The sequence below is a fragment of the Gossypium hirsutum genome, chromosome A10 (genome assembly GCF_007990345.1).
Source record: "Gossypium hirsutum isolate 1008001.06 chromosome A10, Gossypium_hirsutum_v2.1, whole genome shotgun sequence".
In the NCBI taxonomy this organism is placed as follows: domain Eukaryota; kingdom Viridiplantae; phylum Streptophyta; class Magnoliopsida; order Malvales; family Malvaceae; genus Gossypium; species Gossypium hirsutum.
Window position 1 is genome coordinate 112,120,627 of NC_053433.1, and position 18,425 is coordinate 112,139,051.

The 18,425-nt window shown below is 30.2% G+C and overlaps 2 protein-coding genes across 3 annotated transcripts; both read left to right on the plus strand.

Annotated features, from left to right (window-relative positions):
* Positions 1–3,424: 3,424 nt before the first annotated feature.
* On the plus strand, positions 3,425–8,066 carry LOC107934208 (protein TONNEAU 1a). Its single transcript, XM_016866585.2, has 8 exons — positions 3,425–3,784; positions 5,062–5,194; positions 5,580–5,668; positions 5,795–5,914; positions 6,865–6,992; positions 7,098–7,123; positions 7,208–7,361; positions 7,725–8,066. The coding sequence occupies exons 1-8, from the start codon at positions 3,698–3,700 to the stop codon at positions 7,774–7,776; spliced, it is 789 nt and encodes a 262-aa protein (XP_016722074.1). The 5' UTR covers positions 3,425–3,697; the 3' UTR covers positions 7,777–8,066.
* Positions 8,067–14,163: 6,097 nt separating this feature from the next.
* Positions 14,164–18,116, plus strand: LOC107934207 (probable adenylate kinase 6, chloroplastic). Of its 2 annotated transcripts, XM_016866584.2 has the most exons (5): positions 14,189–14,653; positions 15,770–15,910; positions 17,317–17,589; positions 17,675–17,854; positions 17,982–18,116. In XM_016866584.2, the coding sequence occupies exons 1-4, from the start codon at positions 14,306–14,308 to the stop codon at positions 17,816–17,818; spliced, it is 906 nt and encodes a 301-aa protein (XP_016722073.2). In that variant the 5' UTR covers positions 14,189–14,305; the 3' UTR covers positions 17,819–17,854; positions 17,982–18,116. The 2 variants fall into 2 exon arrangements, with proteins under 2 accessions (XP_016722072.2, XP_016722073.2); XM_016866583.2 differs by having other exon boundaries at positions 14,164–14,653; positions 17,675–18,116.
* The last annotated feature ends 309 nt before the right edge of the window (positions 18,117–18,425 follow it).

Here is an 18,425-nt window from a genome sequence, read left to right on the forward strand (position 1 = left end):
TGAATTTTTTTTGACAAATTTTGTAATTTCATTCTTTTTTTTACTTTATGTATTTTTTAAATAGAAAATTATATATATTTTTAATTTTTTCAAATTTTATATAACTTTCCATATAAATTTTCTGATTTGTTAATTTTTTTGAGATTTTTCTGAATATATTTGACATTTTTTTTGTATTTTCTCTCTTCTTTGTGTTTTATGTATTTTTAAAATATAAAAATAAATATTTTTTAAATTCTAGCATTTTTATATAAATCCATATATTTTCTGATTATAAAAAAATTGAGAATTTTTCTGATTTTTTTTTTGCTATTTTTTTTCTGATTTTTCCTGTTTCCTTTTTAAATTTAATTTTGAAAAATAAAGTTTGGGTGTGTGTCACATCACTCTTTTTGTAACAGCAACAGCAATTGAGGTAACATGCCTGATATTTGGAAACTTTGGGTACTAAATTAATAAAAAAATTATTTAAATACCAAAGTGATAATTGGGTGTAAATATGAAGATAAATAATATATTAACCCTAAATACAATTCTCTAAATGGTCCTAGTCCTTATGTACTTGCCATAACCAATAAATTCTAGTACAATGCCATAGGCTAAATTCTCTTCAATTTTCAAGTAGTGATGTGATACCTTCAAGTCACAATCTTAGTCTTCTAAAAAAAAATTCATCTATGTGTTTAAACCGTCAATGCGGTAAGCTTGAGAGCTTAGTAAGCACTTATGAAATATTCTAACTTTTCTTAACTATTAGTAGTTGGAGCCTTTTAGAAATTTTATTCAAGAGTTCACTTAAGTCATATATTAAGGAAACTTTATTCCTAATTTTTTTTAGTACATCATTTGTACTCAAGCCACTTAAGGAGATTAATTCATATAATTTATGTCCAATACATAACTAGGGTGGTTCCAATTGTGATCTTCTTGCTAATAAAATGCGCTTTAACTTATAGTTCTATAATTACCCCCATTTTTTTAAATCTTTCATAATTTTTCATAATTTGACCTCTTAGTTCCAGTGGCTTTCTAATTTCAATTTTTGCGTGAGTTAACAATTGTTATGTAACATCTTACACCCAACTCGGACAATGAATTTGAATGCAGGACATCACATTCATTGTTGGAGAAACTCAAACAAACAAACATTCAAGTAGCGAAATCTATTATAAATAAATAAGTAAATGTAAATGCATGTAAACATGATCAATGGAGCCCACATACAAAAGTTTGAGGGCCAAAGCTACAAAAAAATAGGGCTAGGTTGTGAATCTTGAGCTGAAAAGTTATGTTGTGCTGTAGTGTCTTAAGACAGTAAAGCCATGTTTCGAGACATTCTTCCTTTGCTTAACTATTTCAATTTTAGAGTTTGTTGTCTCGAGACAAATATCGTCATGTCTCGAGACAATGTTCCCTATCTCTCAAGACAATGCCACTTGTCTCGAGACCCTGGACCTATTTTCACTTAATTTTACTTTGATGTTTTAATGTCTCAAGACAAAGCCACCGTATCTCGAGACTAGGCACTTAATGTCTCGAGACAAACATGATACCCTCGAGACTTTTACCCAAACATGCACAAAAATATTCTTGATGTCTCATGACATCACGAGACATGTTCTTGATATCTCAAGATAATAGAATAGAGGTGCAAAAATTAGCATACCAAAATGCACCAAAAGATTTCCTCTATGCAACATGCAACCAAACCTCCTCGCACATTTTAGCATAATATATATACCAGTCACAACATGCAATCACCATGCGTAAAAAGTAATTCATCCAAAATATCAAGTGTCAAGTAAATATCCATTAGTAATCATGCATGCTACATTGAAATATATGAATCAAAATTTACCCAAAAATAACCAAATAACCAATTAAGTAATAAAGCAATACCAAAATACGAAACCATTCAAAAACCTCAAAGCTTCAAATGACAGATACATGAAGCATCCTAGACACCTAGGTACATGGCGTTTATTATGAAAAACATAAAAGAATCATTATTGAAACAAGACAAGCTGAGATTTGACTCCTAGATGCAGCGGACACTCTCGAATCAACTTCCAAAGAAACTTTTAGCCTACGCATGGTAACAAACAAAACCGTACATTAAGTAATGAAACTTAATGGTGCTAACATATCTTTAGATGTACCTGTACTTCTCCCTTAATTTGCCCACTACACTATTTTGGTGATTTTGAGCCCTTCAAAGCTTGTATATAATCCCAGACACCTTTGAACTCCTATAGTAACAGAGACTTGTATGGATGCATCTCCCCTTAGAAGCACTTATATATATCTAGATATACTTATAATTTTCCCTTAGTTTGCCCATTTCACTGTTTTGGTGATTTTAAGTCCTCTAAGGCTCACATATGATCCTGGATGCCTCTGAACTCTTACAAATCAATTCTAATTAGATTTATCATGATTTTAAGGTTATACAATTGAATTTATCTATTTTCTAGGATTTTATAAAATTTATTTAAAGTTTAATTTCTTAAATAACATGAGATTTTTGTCACAAAAGTATTTTGATAGCATCTCCCATTCAAATTGTATGTCAAGACGGGTGATGGGTGTTACATATAAAATTTTGTGATTTTTAATTAATTTCTAATAGTTTTTATAAATTTTAATCTTTTTTATAATTTTAATGTTTTTTAAATTTACTTTTATAATTCCAAATTGTATCTAAACAAATGAATGTCTAGATTCAAATAAACCTCGACAACTTTGTCCAGATTCATTTGTACTTATTTTAAACTTCCTTTTTATTTTTTGAAATTTTTATTTTTACTAACATGGCATCTGTTAACAACCATGTCAGTGTTGCCATTAAATACTAACGGTCAACATCAATCAAAGGGCCTATTAGGCTAGTCTTGTTAGTTCACTTGCTCAATTGGATGCGAAAAGTTAGAAGAGACTTAATTGATTCTTTTTAAAAGTTTAAGGGCTTGAAATAGAGTTAAAGCCAGAAATAAATCTACAAGGGTATTATACTTTTTTCAAACTGGACCATTGAACTAGTCGTATCATCAATTTTTGTTTCAATCGGTTTAACTAGCTATTGCAATTTTAATTAAATAAATTATTAAAAATTCATAAAAATAAAAAAAAAATTCAATTGATTTTTCTAATCCAATTTAAATAATTCACTCAAAAATCAATTTAACTTTTAATTCAAATTGATATAACAATCAATTCTCGATCTGATTCTAATCATATTTGGTCAATTCACTCAAAAATCAATTCAAAATTGATTTAATTTTTTATTCGAATTGATATATCAACCAGTTCTCGGCCCGATTCTAACTATATGCATTTTATTTAAGTGAATATATATATATTTAAGGTACTGAATATATTGCAAACAATAGGATAAATAGATTTTTATATCAAATTTTAAACAATTGTTTTTAAAATTGGATTTTAACGACCCTAGTAAGTGTGAATCATCTATTAGAGGACTAGATCAAGAAAATGAACGGCCAAGATCACACCTTACCGTCCACTGGATCCCACGTTCACCAGAATTTGTTTTGGTTTTTTGTTTGTTTTTATTAATTTGTGTTGCTCCCATCTCTGGCAGCACCCAACTTCTTTTCTTTTTCTTCCAGACATTTAAGAATAACTAAAAAAGTAGGAGGTTTTTTTCCCTTAATTTTCTAGGGAAACAAACAATACCATGGATGATTACACGAGAGAGATGATGGATTTGAAAACCCTGGTTACTCGAACCCTAGAGAAGAAAGGGGTTCTAGCTAAGATCCGGGTAAGAAATAATTTTTTCTATTTTAGCGCTTTTTTTATCGGAATTTCATGTTTGGTTCTCGAGAATGGATGATGAAAAAAGAAACTCTGCTGATGACTTGGGCTTTGTTAAGTTAAAATTGAATAAAAAGATCCTCTTTTGGCGTTGGATCTCGTGTTAATGGTAGAAACCTAGGATTTGTTTTTGAATATTTTGTTTCAAATTTGTTACTTTTACGAATAATTGAATGGGGTAAAATTGTGTTTGTGGATCTTTTGGTGTAAATTTGGGACCCGAAGGTTAAAATTTCATGTTCTGAAAACATTTAGGTGTGAATTTTTTGGGGGTGAAATTAGATAATTGGAAATGTTGAAGAAAGTATTTAGGTGGCATTTTGGTATACTGGAAAGTTTGAATATTTCTCACTGGGCTTGTTTGAGAAGCTGGTTTGCTGTTAATTTTATTGAATTGTAAGCTGGAAAGTTTTAATTTTCAGTGGCTTTTTTCAAGGGATTTAGTTTAGTTTCATTAGTATGCCCTTTAATTTCAGGAAAATTATGGATAATTTTTTTGCATTAGAAGCTAGAGAAAGAACTTCTTAATTTGCGTCCAGCATTTTGGCTGGGGATTTGTTGGATCCTAGAAAAGTAGTGGAGTTTTTGGAGGGGAAGCTAAATTTGGGATTTGTGCACCATTTACTTGCCAAGGAAAAGGGTATGGTTCATTTTGAGTGATTGAATAGGGGCAGGATGCTAGATTAGTATCTACTACCAATTGTACACATTTGTTTCAGAACTTAGAAATTTGTAAGTGAGCTGTTTCCATACCCTGATTTTGCAAAATGTTGAGCCTAGTTAATAATGCATGTTGAATTCATTCTCGGATTTGAACAGGAGTGCCTGAAAATAATTTTCCTTGTCTGCCTCTGTTTAGGTCTTCTAGACATGGGGGAAAATATGTTTGGAGACTGGGGATTTTTTTTTTTTAATTTGGTCCTGGGGAAAGGGGTGTTTTGGATGGGAGGCAAGGGGCATAAGAAGTGCAAATCTAACGAAGGCATTAACGTATCCTGTATGTGATAGTGGTAAGACCTATATGAGCTGAAGTATATTGATGGTGTTATTAACTTGAATGATTGTTGCTTGTGAAGTGTGCAGATTAATAAAGCTGTTTTTCCTTATGGTTTTCTGTTTCTTCTTTTCTTTTTCTTTCTTTTAATGTTAATGTACTTGGTATTTCCGTTTCCAATGATCAGGCACTCGAATAACTTGTTCTTTTCCCATTTATGTCACTCCTAGGCTGAACTAAGGGCAAGTGTCTTTGAGGCAATAGAAGAGGAAGATCGAGTAATTGAAAAAGAGGAGAGTTTACCTCCTGCATTATTGGGAAGTTGCAATGATCGTGCTAAACGACTTCATGCTTCTCCTTCTGGTCAGTATAGTACTTTTAGCCTCGCTATATATCATTACATGAAGTTATTGAACAACATGCTTTTTCTGCTGGCCCTCTTTTATTTAAAAAAAAAAAGAGAGAGATTAAGCTATCATCTATTATTTGTTCTTTTTTTCTTCCTTACTACATGACTAGGAGTCCTCCCTTCCCTTTATTTGGTTGTTAACTTTTTTGGTTGCATCAGTAACTTTAAAGTCTATATCCAATTTGATATGTCATCGGCGTACCTCGAGTATAGTCTTTAACTATTCCATTTGTAAATTGTGAACTCATGCTCATGTTGCTTTGTCATGTCTCCAAAATCTTCTTAAATCTGCATTTTGTGATCTCCTTAATAATGTGTACCTTGAATTTCCAAATGCAGGAAGATTGTTAACTGCACTAGTGTGTGAGTACTTAGACTGGGCGCAACTAAACCACACTCTAAAAGTTTACCAGCCAGAATGCAATTTGGTAATCAAGTAATTTTCAATATATCATGGTCCTGATCATTGCTTTATGGTTGATCACTTTATTGGTTTTATTTCTTTGAAGCTTACATGCTAATCATACGGATATTTGTTCTTCTTTTAAATGTAGCAAAAAGACTCCTGGAAAGCTGAGTTGAAAGACTTTAGTGTCAAAAATGGTTATTACCTTAACAGAAATGGAGATAATCCTGTCCTTATGGATGTTCTTGATTGCTTCTTGAAGTTTGAGGTTAGTTTATCACTGGTGTATATATTTTCATACTACTGGAGGTCTTTTGACTTGTGAAGTTTGAGTCATTTTAGTCTTTCTGTCTGAAGTTCGTATGCCCTTTTTGTGTGCTTTTTAGCTGTGATAAGTGTTATTTGGAATCTTATTTAATGCATTGGGAATGATGATAATTCTTTTAGGCTAAGCTTTAGCTTTGCCGTTGTTTGATTCTTGTCATATCACCTTGCTTCTTTTCTGGTTTGACATCGTTTTAAGATACCCGATGTGATAAGATGAGTCTTGCCTGAATATCCTGGAATGAGCTAAAGGGATAGGTGTCAAATACCTTGTGGAGAAGGATCTGGGTTATACTGTAAATTGGGTGCAGAAACAGATTTTGGGTGTTTTTTCTGTAATAGTTCTCAATTAAAAGGAAAAAGAAATTAGCAAATCTTTCTTTTGTTTGGAATGGGGCAACATGAAAAAATCAATTGTAAATCAAGTTTGCGGAATGCATCGATGTTAAAGGAAAATAGTGAAACCTATGGTTCTGTGTTGCTATATATCTTTGGCATAGAACATGATCTTTGATGCATAATCTAACAACAAAAATATATTAACGGTAGTTTGAGTGTGATGAGTACAGTAAGGGTCTTTATACCCTTTAACAACAGGAGGACTTGGATGTGTGAAGCCAAGATCAATATCAATCAGGATTATCCTAGCACTTGGGGTTTGAGGGTTTCTTTTCAAGGTTGTGAATACGAAGCTTTGTTAAGAACTATTCATTTTATTGTAATGAGGCATGTAGTTTCTGCTTTACCAGGATGTTTGACATGTTCAGAAGTTGAGTTTCGACTCTTACCATCAATGTTATTCCACATCATGATGACATCTTTTCTTTTTTAAATGGTTATAATAATTTATACGCGTGGAAAATATGCTCATGGCTACCAATCACATTTTGTCAGAACTTAACCCAAGCAAGAGGAAGTGGAAGGAGATCACAAGAAATTGAGTCCTCGTCTTATTCAGAGTCTCGTAACACAAGAAGACCCTCATCATCTACTGTTGCTGGGGGCTTGCCTCCATTGGGAAGGTGCTGAACTAATGCCTTATCCCCCGCTTCTTCATCTTTATTGTTTCCCATTTTGCTTTGCAATACTCCTAAAAGCTGACTAGTTTTAGCATATTTTTATGACAGGCCAGTCCCTTCCTCGCAGTCATCTGGTAAGTGATTATCTTATATATTATTTTAACAATTGCATATCTTCTTAATTGTTGTTTCCATCATCTGATAAGTTCGGCAAATAGATAGGAGAGCAGGCTCCTCCATGTCTGGTTGCAGGAAAGAAGAGTATAATTGGAGATATGATGATGACCTCCCAGAAGACGTGATTCGAGCTTCAGCTGCCCTCGAAAATCTTCAGTTGGACAGAAAGGCCAGGAATCTAACTTCTTCTTGGCGGTCTGTTTCTCAGCGCTGCTTAAAATGAAACTTTGCATACTTATTCAATGTTCACTAGGAATTAACTTGGATTTTATGGAATTTTATATATCTTCGTGACACCTTTTAGGTGAAACTTCCCATTAGTCGATATTGTTCTGATATTTGGCATGAAAGCAAATGCTTCGCCTTTCATTTGCTAGTAAGATGCATGCATCTCACAGAGTTACTGAGTATTGGATAAATTTCAAATTAGGTTGTTGTAACGAATAAGGTTATTTTAAATTGTATAAAACAAGTCACCTTAGTCACGTAACGATAGAAATATACGATCGTATACATGAAATATCTAAAGTCGTATCTACTTAATCAATTTGGTTACAGGCATGCTGGGGATTCAGTCAGCAGGGATGATGACAAGGTTGATCATATGTAGCTGAATGACATCTATCGCAATCCGGCAAGCCTAGTTTAGTGTGTATTTTCAAGGTTTCACTGATCCGAGTTTTTCTTAACCACAAAACGGGCAGAGTGAAGTTATCATGTAAGTTTTAATCTATATATAATTGTGATGTGATTTAGGTCCTCACTTTTAAGCTTTCTTTCCTCTCTTTTCACTTACTTGTTTTTGGTAGACCTTTCATTGTATGTGAGGTTTTGTATGGAGATTTAGATCAAACTATGTTTTGCAAGCAAGCTGAAAAGTCTTACGATTGTTGATGTTTAGTTTTTCCTAAAAACAAGCAGATATTGTTGTAACTTGCAAGTTACCAAAACTGAAAAGTCTTACTCGAAGAACGAACGATGGATACAGGAATACCTGATCATGGGCCGGGTTTTCTGTCCAGGCCCAAAGATTTATCCAAAATTTGGGACGGTTTGGACAAAAATATTAAACCCAAAAAATTAGCTTGGGAAAAAATTAGGTCCTTTTAAAATATGGGGCTGAGTTTAGGCTTGAATATTCAAGGTTTGAGTTTGGCCTGACCTGTTTTTAAATTTATAATATTTTATATTATGTAATTTATAACACACACAAAAAAACTTATACTAAATATATAATACTATAATATAAAAATTAAAATAATATGAAGATGACTATATAAAAACTTTTAATAAATAAAAAAATATATGAAATTATTAAATATTAAAATAAAATAGTATAAATAATTTTTTTTAAAATAATATGAGCGGGCTTAAAATGGGTTTGGATTAGTTTTTTGTAAATACAGACAGTTTTGGGCAAAATTGTAGATTCAATATTTTGAGTTGAGTCGAGCTTAAGTAAGTATAAAGTATGTTAACATCATGTTTAGACTTGACTCGACTTAGCCCATGAGTACCTCTATATATAAGTATGTTGCCGACATTTTATTTTCAATTTTGAAAAAAAGAAAATTCAATGTGCTCATAGGATCATAATCCTAATAGAGGCACTCTTGTCTAATATACATACGAGTGTTGGATAAGAGTACTTCAAGGTTTGGAGTAACAGAGATTAAACGCATTCAAAAATTGAACCCGGGCATAAGTTAAAATCATTTTGAAAAATGAACTTGGGTTTAACCAGCAAAGGAAATTCAATGTTTTTATGGATGGGTGTTTTTTAGGTATATTTTTTTTATCTTAAGTTATAGTATCTAATTTCAATATCATCGTTATTTTTACATTAACCGCAATTAAATGCACTGCTCATTCAAAAATTCCTTAAATCATTTAAAATATGTATTTTGAATTTTAACATTTGTAATTTTTTTAAGTGATATGTTATAATTTTTTGTATTTTTCATAAATTTAGAATTTAATTTTTGTATTTTTATTTTTAAGAATTTAGTCTCTTTACATTTCAAGTTTTTGGAAATAAAAATAAGTATTCACTTAATAGTTATGTAACTAAAAAATTATTATAATGGATTTGAATTTAACATGTTACTTTTAACAATGCCAGTAGTTGAACTTAAAATTTGAAAATTGAAAAGTAAAGGGACGAAATTTCAAATTTATTAAGAGTACAAAGGCTCGTGGTAATTAGGTTAAAATATTTTATTTGTCTTTGTACTTTAAAAATTAATAATTCAAACCTTTTACTTTTTAATTAAAATATCTACTTAAATCATCGTTGTTGATAATTTATGTTAAAATTTTATTTATTTATTTATTTACTATCGATTATGTCATGTAATATGAAATAGTTTAATTAACATGTCAAATTAATAAATTTTAACAGGAAATATAAAAAAATGTTAATAATTTTATTGAAATTTTTAAATAAAAAACTATTTTAATTTTGAACTTAGAAATTAAATTTTAAATTTATATTTTGAATAATCTCATCATAGGTTTTGATCATATCTACTCTTTTTAAGACAATACTTAGAATTATAGCCTCTCTTCAACCCATAAATAGGAGGATAATGTATTTCAATATACTCAAACTTACGTACTCCTGCATTGACAATAATATCTATATCAATCGAGTTAAGACTTAATCAATTTTTTTATAATGTTTTTGTACTCAGATAAAAGGAATCATTTGAATATAGTTCATTTCTCTTGGGAAGAGTATCTTAGTCGGCCTATTCTTTTGTTTCTACTTGGAAAAAAAGGAAGGGCAATAAGCTAATCTATGAAGGCATGTGGTGTTCAATGATCACACGATTAAATATACAGTCCAATCGGATTCAACCTTTAAATAAAGGTTTAAGTTGTTTCTTCACCAAATTATTTATACCATGAATATAAAATAATATTATTGCTGCATAACAAATTTTGGTTGAATCTGAAATTGATATTTTATAAAGGCAAAGTGTTTCCAGAAAACTATCTTAAGAACAGTTATTTCCTCTTCATATGGCAAACGATCAAGATCAAGAAATAATATTCCCAAGATTCAATACATTTATTCGAATAGAACAATTCGTAAACTTGAATGAAATCCAAACACATACAAGAAAGTCTTAAAACTCAATTCCATGTCTATATATTAAGTACCAAGAAGTACATATGTGCCTCTTTCAAAGGCCACAACGGGTTTATAAATAGTTATGCCTATTCACATAAAAACACTTCAGTTACATATTATATATGTGCGTGTATATATATATGATTGTTGTAATAATATAAAAAATTAATATATATTTTATTTGAAAATATTTTATATAAACAATATATTTTATTTTATATTATATTAATAATTTTAAAAATTAAATTAAATTAAAATTTTATATATAAAATTATATGTTAAACTAAAATTCACGTTTAATTTCAATAATAAACATCCAAAACTTACTTTAAAAATAGATTAAAGACGAAGAATGATTGGATTTCCCTTTTGCAGAAACTTTTCTTTTTCAAGTGGAAGTGTGTGATACTGCAATTTTTGTTTGGTTCTTTGGTTTGAGGACCAAATTTGTCAAGAACGAATATTCAGACAAAAATAGTCAAAATGCTAAGAAGTTAGGCAACTTTTACATCAAACACTCCATCTCAATATATTAAATTTTTACTATTTCTCTGATATTTTTTTATTTAATTGTAATTTTAACAATTTATATTTTATTTTAAATAATTTCACGGAGTTAACATAACTTTCAACTCTTGACCCGAACTTACTTTCAACTCTTGACCCGAACTTAAGAAATTAAGATTAATGTAAAAATATCATTACATTTTTATAAAATAAAAATAACTCTCTATATATATATCAACCTTCTAAATTTGTTTGTGAATTTTATTATTATTATTTCAATGACAAGTATAATATCTATATTGTATGTAAAGCTTTTGATTGAGTTAACAGAAGGAAAAAATACCATTGTTTTTAAACAAACAACAAATATTATTACGGTGAAAGGGTGATTTTGAGGAGGTGATTTGGGTGTTGAGTGTAGCATCTGAGTGGAGGTACTACATGTAATTTGTGTAATATGAGTAATAGTGACGGTTGGCTACTGCTATAATTGAGGGAATGACTGCAGTATATCGGCTTTGTAATTGGTTTGAGACTACGTTTGAGCTTATGGATCTTATGCTTGTTTATCTCTATTTGTCAAAAATGATTTGAGTTGGAGTGACACATGTTTATTTATACTTACCATACCAATAATTGAGGACTAAATATGGAGGAAAGGAGATAGAAATTCACCCAGAAGTATGAAAAATCGCGAAGAAAGGAGATAGTCGTTAAGAAAGTTTAGGGAGATAAAGTTGTTGGAGAGGAGAAATGAAGCCGGAAAAAATTGTCCTTGCTCTGGAGACATAAGTGGTTCTTTTGTTAGATCGATAATATGATTTGACGTGACTGGATTACAAGGTATGTGAATGACAACTGATAATAATCTTATTAATATGTTATTAAGTTATTTTTATAAACGACGTACTCTTAATTTTAGATAAAATATACATAAAACGAAATAATTTCCCTAATGGAATAAATAATTGGTGAGATATTTTGTAGCTTAACAAATTTCAATAATTGTACAATCACATACACACAATCTTTCTTTTAAAATAGGACTAAATTGCCATTTTTTAAAATCTTTACTTTTTTCAGGAGAACCCTCATACCCAACTTTTGTTTCTTTCTTTGGATTAAAAACCAAATTGTCAAGAAAGTATATTAAACAAATAGCCAAAACAAAACCCCATATTTTGTTGGTAATTGCTGAGAAGTTAAGGCAATTATTGTCAAACACTCAATCTCAATATAAACTAATCAATAAATCTGGATTTGCATTTTACTTATTACAGCTAATTGTGAAGAAGACTTTATTTATTTTACTATTTACTCAATCAACAAAATCAAAATTCTTTTAAATTGTTGGCGAGTGAAGTCAGAATAATTTTTTGGGTACAGTCAAAATTAAATTGTATATTTTTACGATAATAAAAATGTAATTTCACTATTTTAATATCTATATCTTTATAATTTTTAAAGAATTAAATTAAACTTTTTATCATTTTTAAGGGACAAAGTATAATTTCACATTTATTAATTTAAATTTTTACAAATTTTAAATCTGCTTAATGGATTTTAAGGGGGTGGGGCGGGTTGAATTTTGGTTAGAAGTTTACTAACTAATAAAAATATTTTAATTTAATTATATTTAAAAAACATATATATATATATTAATATAAATAACTTTTATTATTTATTTAATGTTTAATAGAATTTGCCTGAGTTTAAAATTAGATATAAAAAGCTAATTGAGTCTTAGCTTTATTAGCATAAATATTGTTATCAATGCAGGAGGATGTGGGTTATGAGTACGCTGAAGCACATTATCCTTCTATTTATGCATTCGGGAGAAACTATGAGTAATTCTAACCATTGTGTCAAAAAAAGCAAATATGTTTACAACCTATAATGAGATTGTTCAAAAAAAAAATAATTATAAAAAATATCAATACTATTATTAATAAAACGATAATTATTCTACATTTGACTAGTCTAATAGTAAAATTCCACAAGTGGGCAAGGCGAATTCATAAATTTTTTAGGAATGAAAAATTAAATTATAAATTTTTGGAAAGTCAAAATATAATTTTATCTTGTATTTATTTATTATTTCATTATTTTATGAAGAGACTTAATAGAACTTTTTCATTTTTGGAGTCCAATGTGTAATTTAACTATATATTAAATTATAATTTAAATATTTTTTAAGAGCATGTATAGCAAAATTTCCATTTTGGCCATTGTCTGCCCCTTTAAATTCGCCCCTACAAGTGGATTTAAGATGTTACTATACATTATTATATACAAGAAAAGACATATGGACTCCTAAACCCGCTTGTAAAGTCTTTTTTTATTGATAAATAATAATTTTTATATTATAGGGTAAACTACATAGATAGTCACACAATTATAAAAAATTACAATTAAGCACCGAAGTTACATAGTTCGATCATTTTGGCCATTCTTGTTAAAATCACAAATTGCAAGTTGACGTGATTGTTAAAAAAATGGTATAATGACAAATTTAGTCCTCGATTTTTAATTATTATATCGATTTAGTCATAATTTTAAAAAAATTAACACTAAAAATTTACAAATATTCTCAATTTGATCCTAATTCTAAAAAGTTCAAAGAAATATGTAAAAATACATAAATATTTTTTAAAAAAAGTATTGTTGAAAATTTAAATTTATATATATTTTTAAATTTTATAAATTATTAAATCAATATAAAAGTTGAGGGTTAAATTTGCGATTATATCAATTTTTTAATTGCCACATCATCTTGCCGTATGTGATTTTAACAGGAGTGACTAAAATGACCAAATTATGTAACGTGGGTGTTTAAATTACAAATTTTTTTATTTTAAGTGGCTAAAATGAAAATTTTTAATAGTTAGATGGCTATTTGTGTAGTTTACACTTTACTATATATAAAGCTTTTGACTTAATTAACGTGTAGTGTTACGATTCAACCAAACATAAATTCAATTGAAAAATTATAAAGTAATTTTTTTAACAACAAATATTATTAAAATGTTATTCATATATTTTAATGAATTATAAAAAATCTTTAAAATAATCAATTTTAAAATATATTTACTAGAAAAATAAAATCTTAACAACAACGTAATTAACGTGATTCGAACTCAAATTACAACTGAGACGATCAACACGATATTCATTTTATTTATTTATTACACAGTAAATTATGTAAAATTTTCTTTACGTGTAAGACATAATTTATTTATTTTTTATAAAATATTCTAAGCAAATTTAAATACGAAATAAATATATATTTATTTTAAATTAATTAAAACAGAAAAATATAAATAAATAAATAACCCTCGTGGCAAATTATAAAACGTCAAACTCTTTCACGTTCTCCACGTTTCCTCAGTTAAAGGAAACATAGCCAAAAAAGCTTTTCTTTTTCTTCTTTGTTTCCAGTGTTTTTATTTTCAATTTTTTTCCCACAGCCAAACACTCTCCCTTCCCCTTTTCTCCCATGGCGGTTGTTAGCCGTTGCTCCAGAGCTGCTACGGCTGCGACAACAGCGAACGCCACCACCGCCACAACATTCGCTTACTTAATTCGATCTCTCTCTCCTTTTTCTTCTTCTTCTTCGACGTTCGATCCCCAAAATGACCTCAACAACCGTAATAAGCCAGCCGTTTTAGGGACTTTGAAGAGAGAATCGAAGGGTAGAAATGTCCAGTGGGTATTTTTAGGTTGTCCTGGTGTTGGCAAAGGGACTTACGCTTCACGGTTGTCGAATCTTCTCGGTGTTCCTCACATCGCCACCGGTGATCTTGTCCGAGATGAGCTCGCTTCCTCTGGTCCCCTTTCTTCTCAGGTCTAATCTATTCTGTTAGGTTTTCGTCATTCGATTTCCTTTTTACAAAAAAGTTGAAATTTAATGAATGCATGTTGAAAAGAGAATATATTTGACCGATTAGTTTAAATAGTTTGATCCACTGCTGTTTTAGAGAATTGAAGGTTCAGTTTTCTTGTAATTCTTTTATCATGTTAAGTGGGATAATGTTTTTGAACGATCGAAGCTAAAAGTTTTGATTTTTAAATAAGTGAATGCATAAATTTCTTATTTGGATCATTATACTCTAGTATATGTTACATTTTAACTTAATCAGGTCCGTTTGATGAACAATTTTGTGTTTTGTTTTAATGCATATTGATTTTTATTTTTATGTTAAAGTATATAGGTAGTACCTTTAGAATTAAGTAATCTAGTCCATGGAGTTTGATGGCTGCAAACAAAAAAAAAAAAGTACAATTGTAGCAATCTAGATGCTGATGTGGACTTCGGGAAAATCTAACAATACAATGGAACTATTAAGAACATATCTTCTGTCGGATTCCTGAAGTTCAAATCAGCATTTTAGACTGTTCCTCATTACCACTGTTACCAATTTTGTAGTACTTTTAGAATCAAGTAATTTACTCCATAGAGTTTGACAGCTGCAAAAAGAAAACAAGTAAATTTAATATCATTATTAATGGAAACCCATTTAAATGCTGATGTGGACTCGTGAAACCTGATAATACAAACCTTTAAATTGAACTAACTATTAAGAACTTGTGTTTTGTCAGCATTTTAGATGGTTTTTCACAAACATTGTTATCAATTTTGCTTGTTTGCACCAATATCAGATCAGAAGAAGTAAATTACTCAGTTCTATATCGAGACCAAAAGCAATTAGTAAAATTAATAAGCAAATGGATCCATGATAAATTCATAAAGGAAATGCTTTAGAATGTTACTTGTTAGGACCTGTAATTTTTTTGTTTGATTTTAGCTTTAATTGGTTTGTGTTTTTATTGGAATTTGAAAGTCATGATATTTTTGTTGTTTGAGGAAAGAAATTGGAGTTGAAACATCATTGTTGTTTCCTTTTTATTTTTATTTTTTATTACTCAAATTTACTTTTTTTTATACTATTACACTTGGCAGCTAAAGGAGATTGTTACCCAGGGAAAATTAGTTTCAGATGAAATTATAATAGATTTACTTTCCAAACGTCTTGAAGCAGGAGAAGCTAAGGGTGAATCAGGGTTCATTCTTGATGGTTTTCCTCGGACAGTAAGGCAGGCAGTAAGTTCTCTCATTTGATAATTTTCTGTAATATTTGCTTTCAGCTACAGGTTAATTTGACTTCACTTACAGGGAAATACTAATGTTAGTAAAGGCAGTCGTAAAAGAACTGGTAGGAAAATATACCCGTTGGGTACTAAATTGATCCCTTTGCATATCTATTACTGAATCTTTTGCTAGAAGCATGTATAAATTCCAGTCATTGTTTTTGGTTCTAAAAGCTTTTGTTAGTTTCTTAGTAATTTACTCACATGAGGCCTGGCAATTCGTGTATGTTCTTGTTTAAGGTATTTTTCTTATTAGTTTTTGACAGGCTAATAAATTTTGTTATATAGATTGACATTTTTGTGTTTTCGTGTTTCTTTGTGTTTCTTTTCCATGCCATGTTCCATACCGTGTTTTTGTTGACTTTTTCGTGTTATGGAATCTATCATGTCCAGAATTGCCAGGTTACACCTATGCAACTTCTACCTATGTTCTCAATGATTAATAGATTTTCCCCTCATGACTGTAAGTTGGATGGTCAAGCATTTTATTCTTTTTTTTTTTTTTTTTGTGTGTGTGTGTGTATACACTCTGAAAATATCATTTTATCAGAATACAACTTAAGAAAAATATGCTGATTTCATATGGTCTAAGTTGCTACCTTGTTAAGAAATTTTATTGGTTAAAATATGTTTTTAGTCTCTGTACTTGTATATAATTTGAGATTTAGTCCCTTTACTTTGAAAGTTAAAAACTCAATCTTTTTACATTTTCTATTTAAAAATCTTAGTCCGATCATCATTGTTGTTGGTAGTTTTTGTTAAAATTTGTGAACTTATTATGTTTATTTTCTGTCAATCATATGATGACAGCCTAGTCAAAATTCAAAGTTGACAATTTTGACAGAAAATACTTACAATTTTAATGATTTTAGTAAAAGAGTAGGATTTAATTTTTAACATTTTAAGTACAGGGACTAAATCTCAAATTTTTTCAAAGTACAGGAACTAAGAACATATTTTAACTAATTTTTTTCATCAAATTGAAAGCTTATTTTTTTTTAATATGAAATTGCATCAGAGTTGTTTTCAGTTTCATAGCAGGCAATTGACTTATAATATGAAGGATTTTTCAACTACCTTTTATAAATAAAAACAAAAGAGAGCGGTAGTGGCAGTTGCCACTGAATCCGTGCCAGCTGCATGGCAGATACATTTTACTTTTCAATGAAAAGATTCTCATTTTGTACTTTCATGCTGTTTTGGTGTTCTAGCCTCCCCCCCCCCCTTTTTGGTATATTGTCAGGAAGCATAATGGTTGCACTATTCTGTTTATCATGTAAAATAGCTCCATGCCATTTTGACCAATTACTAGTAAATCCTAACCCTTCAGTCTACTATTTTATCATGTTTATTTCCTAGGAAATATTAGAAGGGGTGACAGACATTGACTTAGTGATTAACCTGAAACTTCGAGAAGAAGCATTGCTTGCAAAATGTCTTGGAAGAAGGATTTGTAGTGAGTGTGGAGGAAACTATAATGTGGCTTGTATCAATATCAAGGCAGAGAACGGGAGGCCTGGAATGTACATGGCTCCACTTCCTCCCCCTCCTCAATGTGCATCTAAGCTTATTACTCGACCAGATGATACTGAAGAAGTTGTTAAGCAACGGCTCCGTATATACCAGGCGATGGTAATTCCCATTCCTGTATTTTTTAAATTGCATTCCTAGAATTTAGTTATCTATCAACAGGATTACAAATTTTATTTTCATACAGACTCGACCTGTAGAGGATTTCTACCGCAGTCGTGGGAAGTTGTTAGAATTTGATCTTCCGGGAGGAATCCCAGAATCATGGCCAAAGCTGCTCTGTGCTTTGAATCTTGAAGATCGCGAGGACAAACAGTCCGCAGCTGCATAATGTCTTGCATAGTTGTATCATCTGAAGTAATTGCAGGTAAATTCAGTCATTCTTTGCATGCACAACACGTGCATACATATTTATTTCATAAAAGAACCCGAAAAGAAGAGAGAAACATTGCATATGCAAATAAAGCTAAACATGTTTTGTACTTGTATTGCAGAGAATATGTAAATTAGGTAAGTTATTGTTTGGGAGATGCGGGGCATTGTGTTCTTTAAGCTAACTATAATGGTTTTGCTTTGAAACTAGTATATGTATGTCTGCTTAATGCCAGTGCCATTGTCATTTTGCTGTATATTTGTGGTATGTCGAGCGTATAAAAGGGGATTTTATCATTGTGGGTTGAATTATAAAACTATGACTTGATAAGCTGTGGTTTGAACACACACACACATATATATGCGTGAGCATGTTGCTAATGTGTGTGTGTATATAGAGTGTTATTCAGCTGCAATGGAGGTCCATGAACAGGCTTTTAGGATGCTAATATACACTTAAAAGTTGCTTGATCAATGAAGCAATTTTCTACTATTTTTAAAGGAGATGAAGTAAGGTCTTCTGTAGAACAATGGCTGTAAGAATCCAGAGCTAGTCGGTGTCAGCT

What these genes read in the sequence shown, in the direction of transcription:
- LOC107934208 (XM_016866585.2), top strand. Translation starts at nt 3,698, where the DNA reads ATGGATGATTACACGAGAGAGATGATGGATTTGAAAACCCTGGTTACT. An exon ending in GGGTTCTAGCTAAGATCCGG is followed by an intron (nt 3,785 to 5,061) that starts GTAAGAAATAAT and finishes TGTCACTCCTAG; the next exon opens with GCTGAACTAAGGGCAAGTGT. An exon ending in ATTGCTTCTTGAAGTTTGAG is followed by an intron (nt 5,915 to 6,864) that starts GTTAGTTTATCA and finishes ACATTTTGTCAG; the next exon opens with AACTTAACCCAAGCAAGAGG.
- LOC107934207 (XM_016866583.2), top strand. Translation starts at nt 14,306, where the DNA reads ATGGCGGTTGTTAGCCGTTGCTCCAGAGCTGCTACGGCTGCGACAACA. An exon ending in CTCGGACAGTAAGGCAGGCA is followed by an intron (nt 15,911 to 17,316) that starts GTAAGTTCTCTC and finishes TTTATTTCCTAG; the next exon opens with GAAATATTAGAAGGGGTGAC. An exon ending in TCCGTATATACCAGGCGATG is followed by an intron (nt 17,590 to 17,674) that starts GTAATTCCCATT and finishes ATTTTCATACAG; the next exon opens with ACTCGACCTGTAGAGGATTT.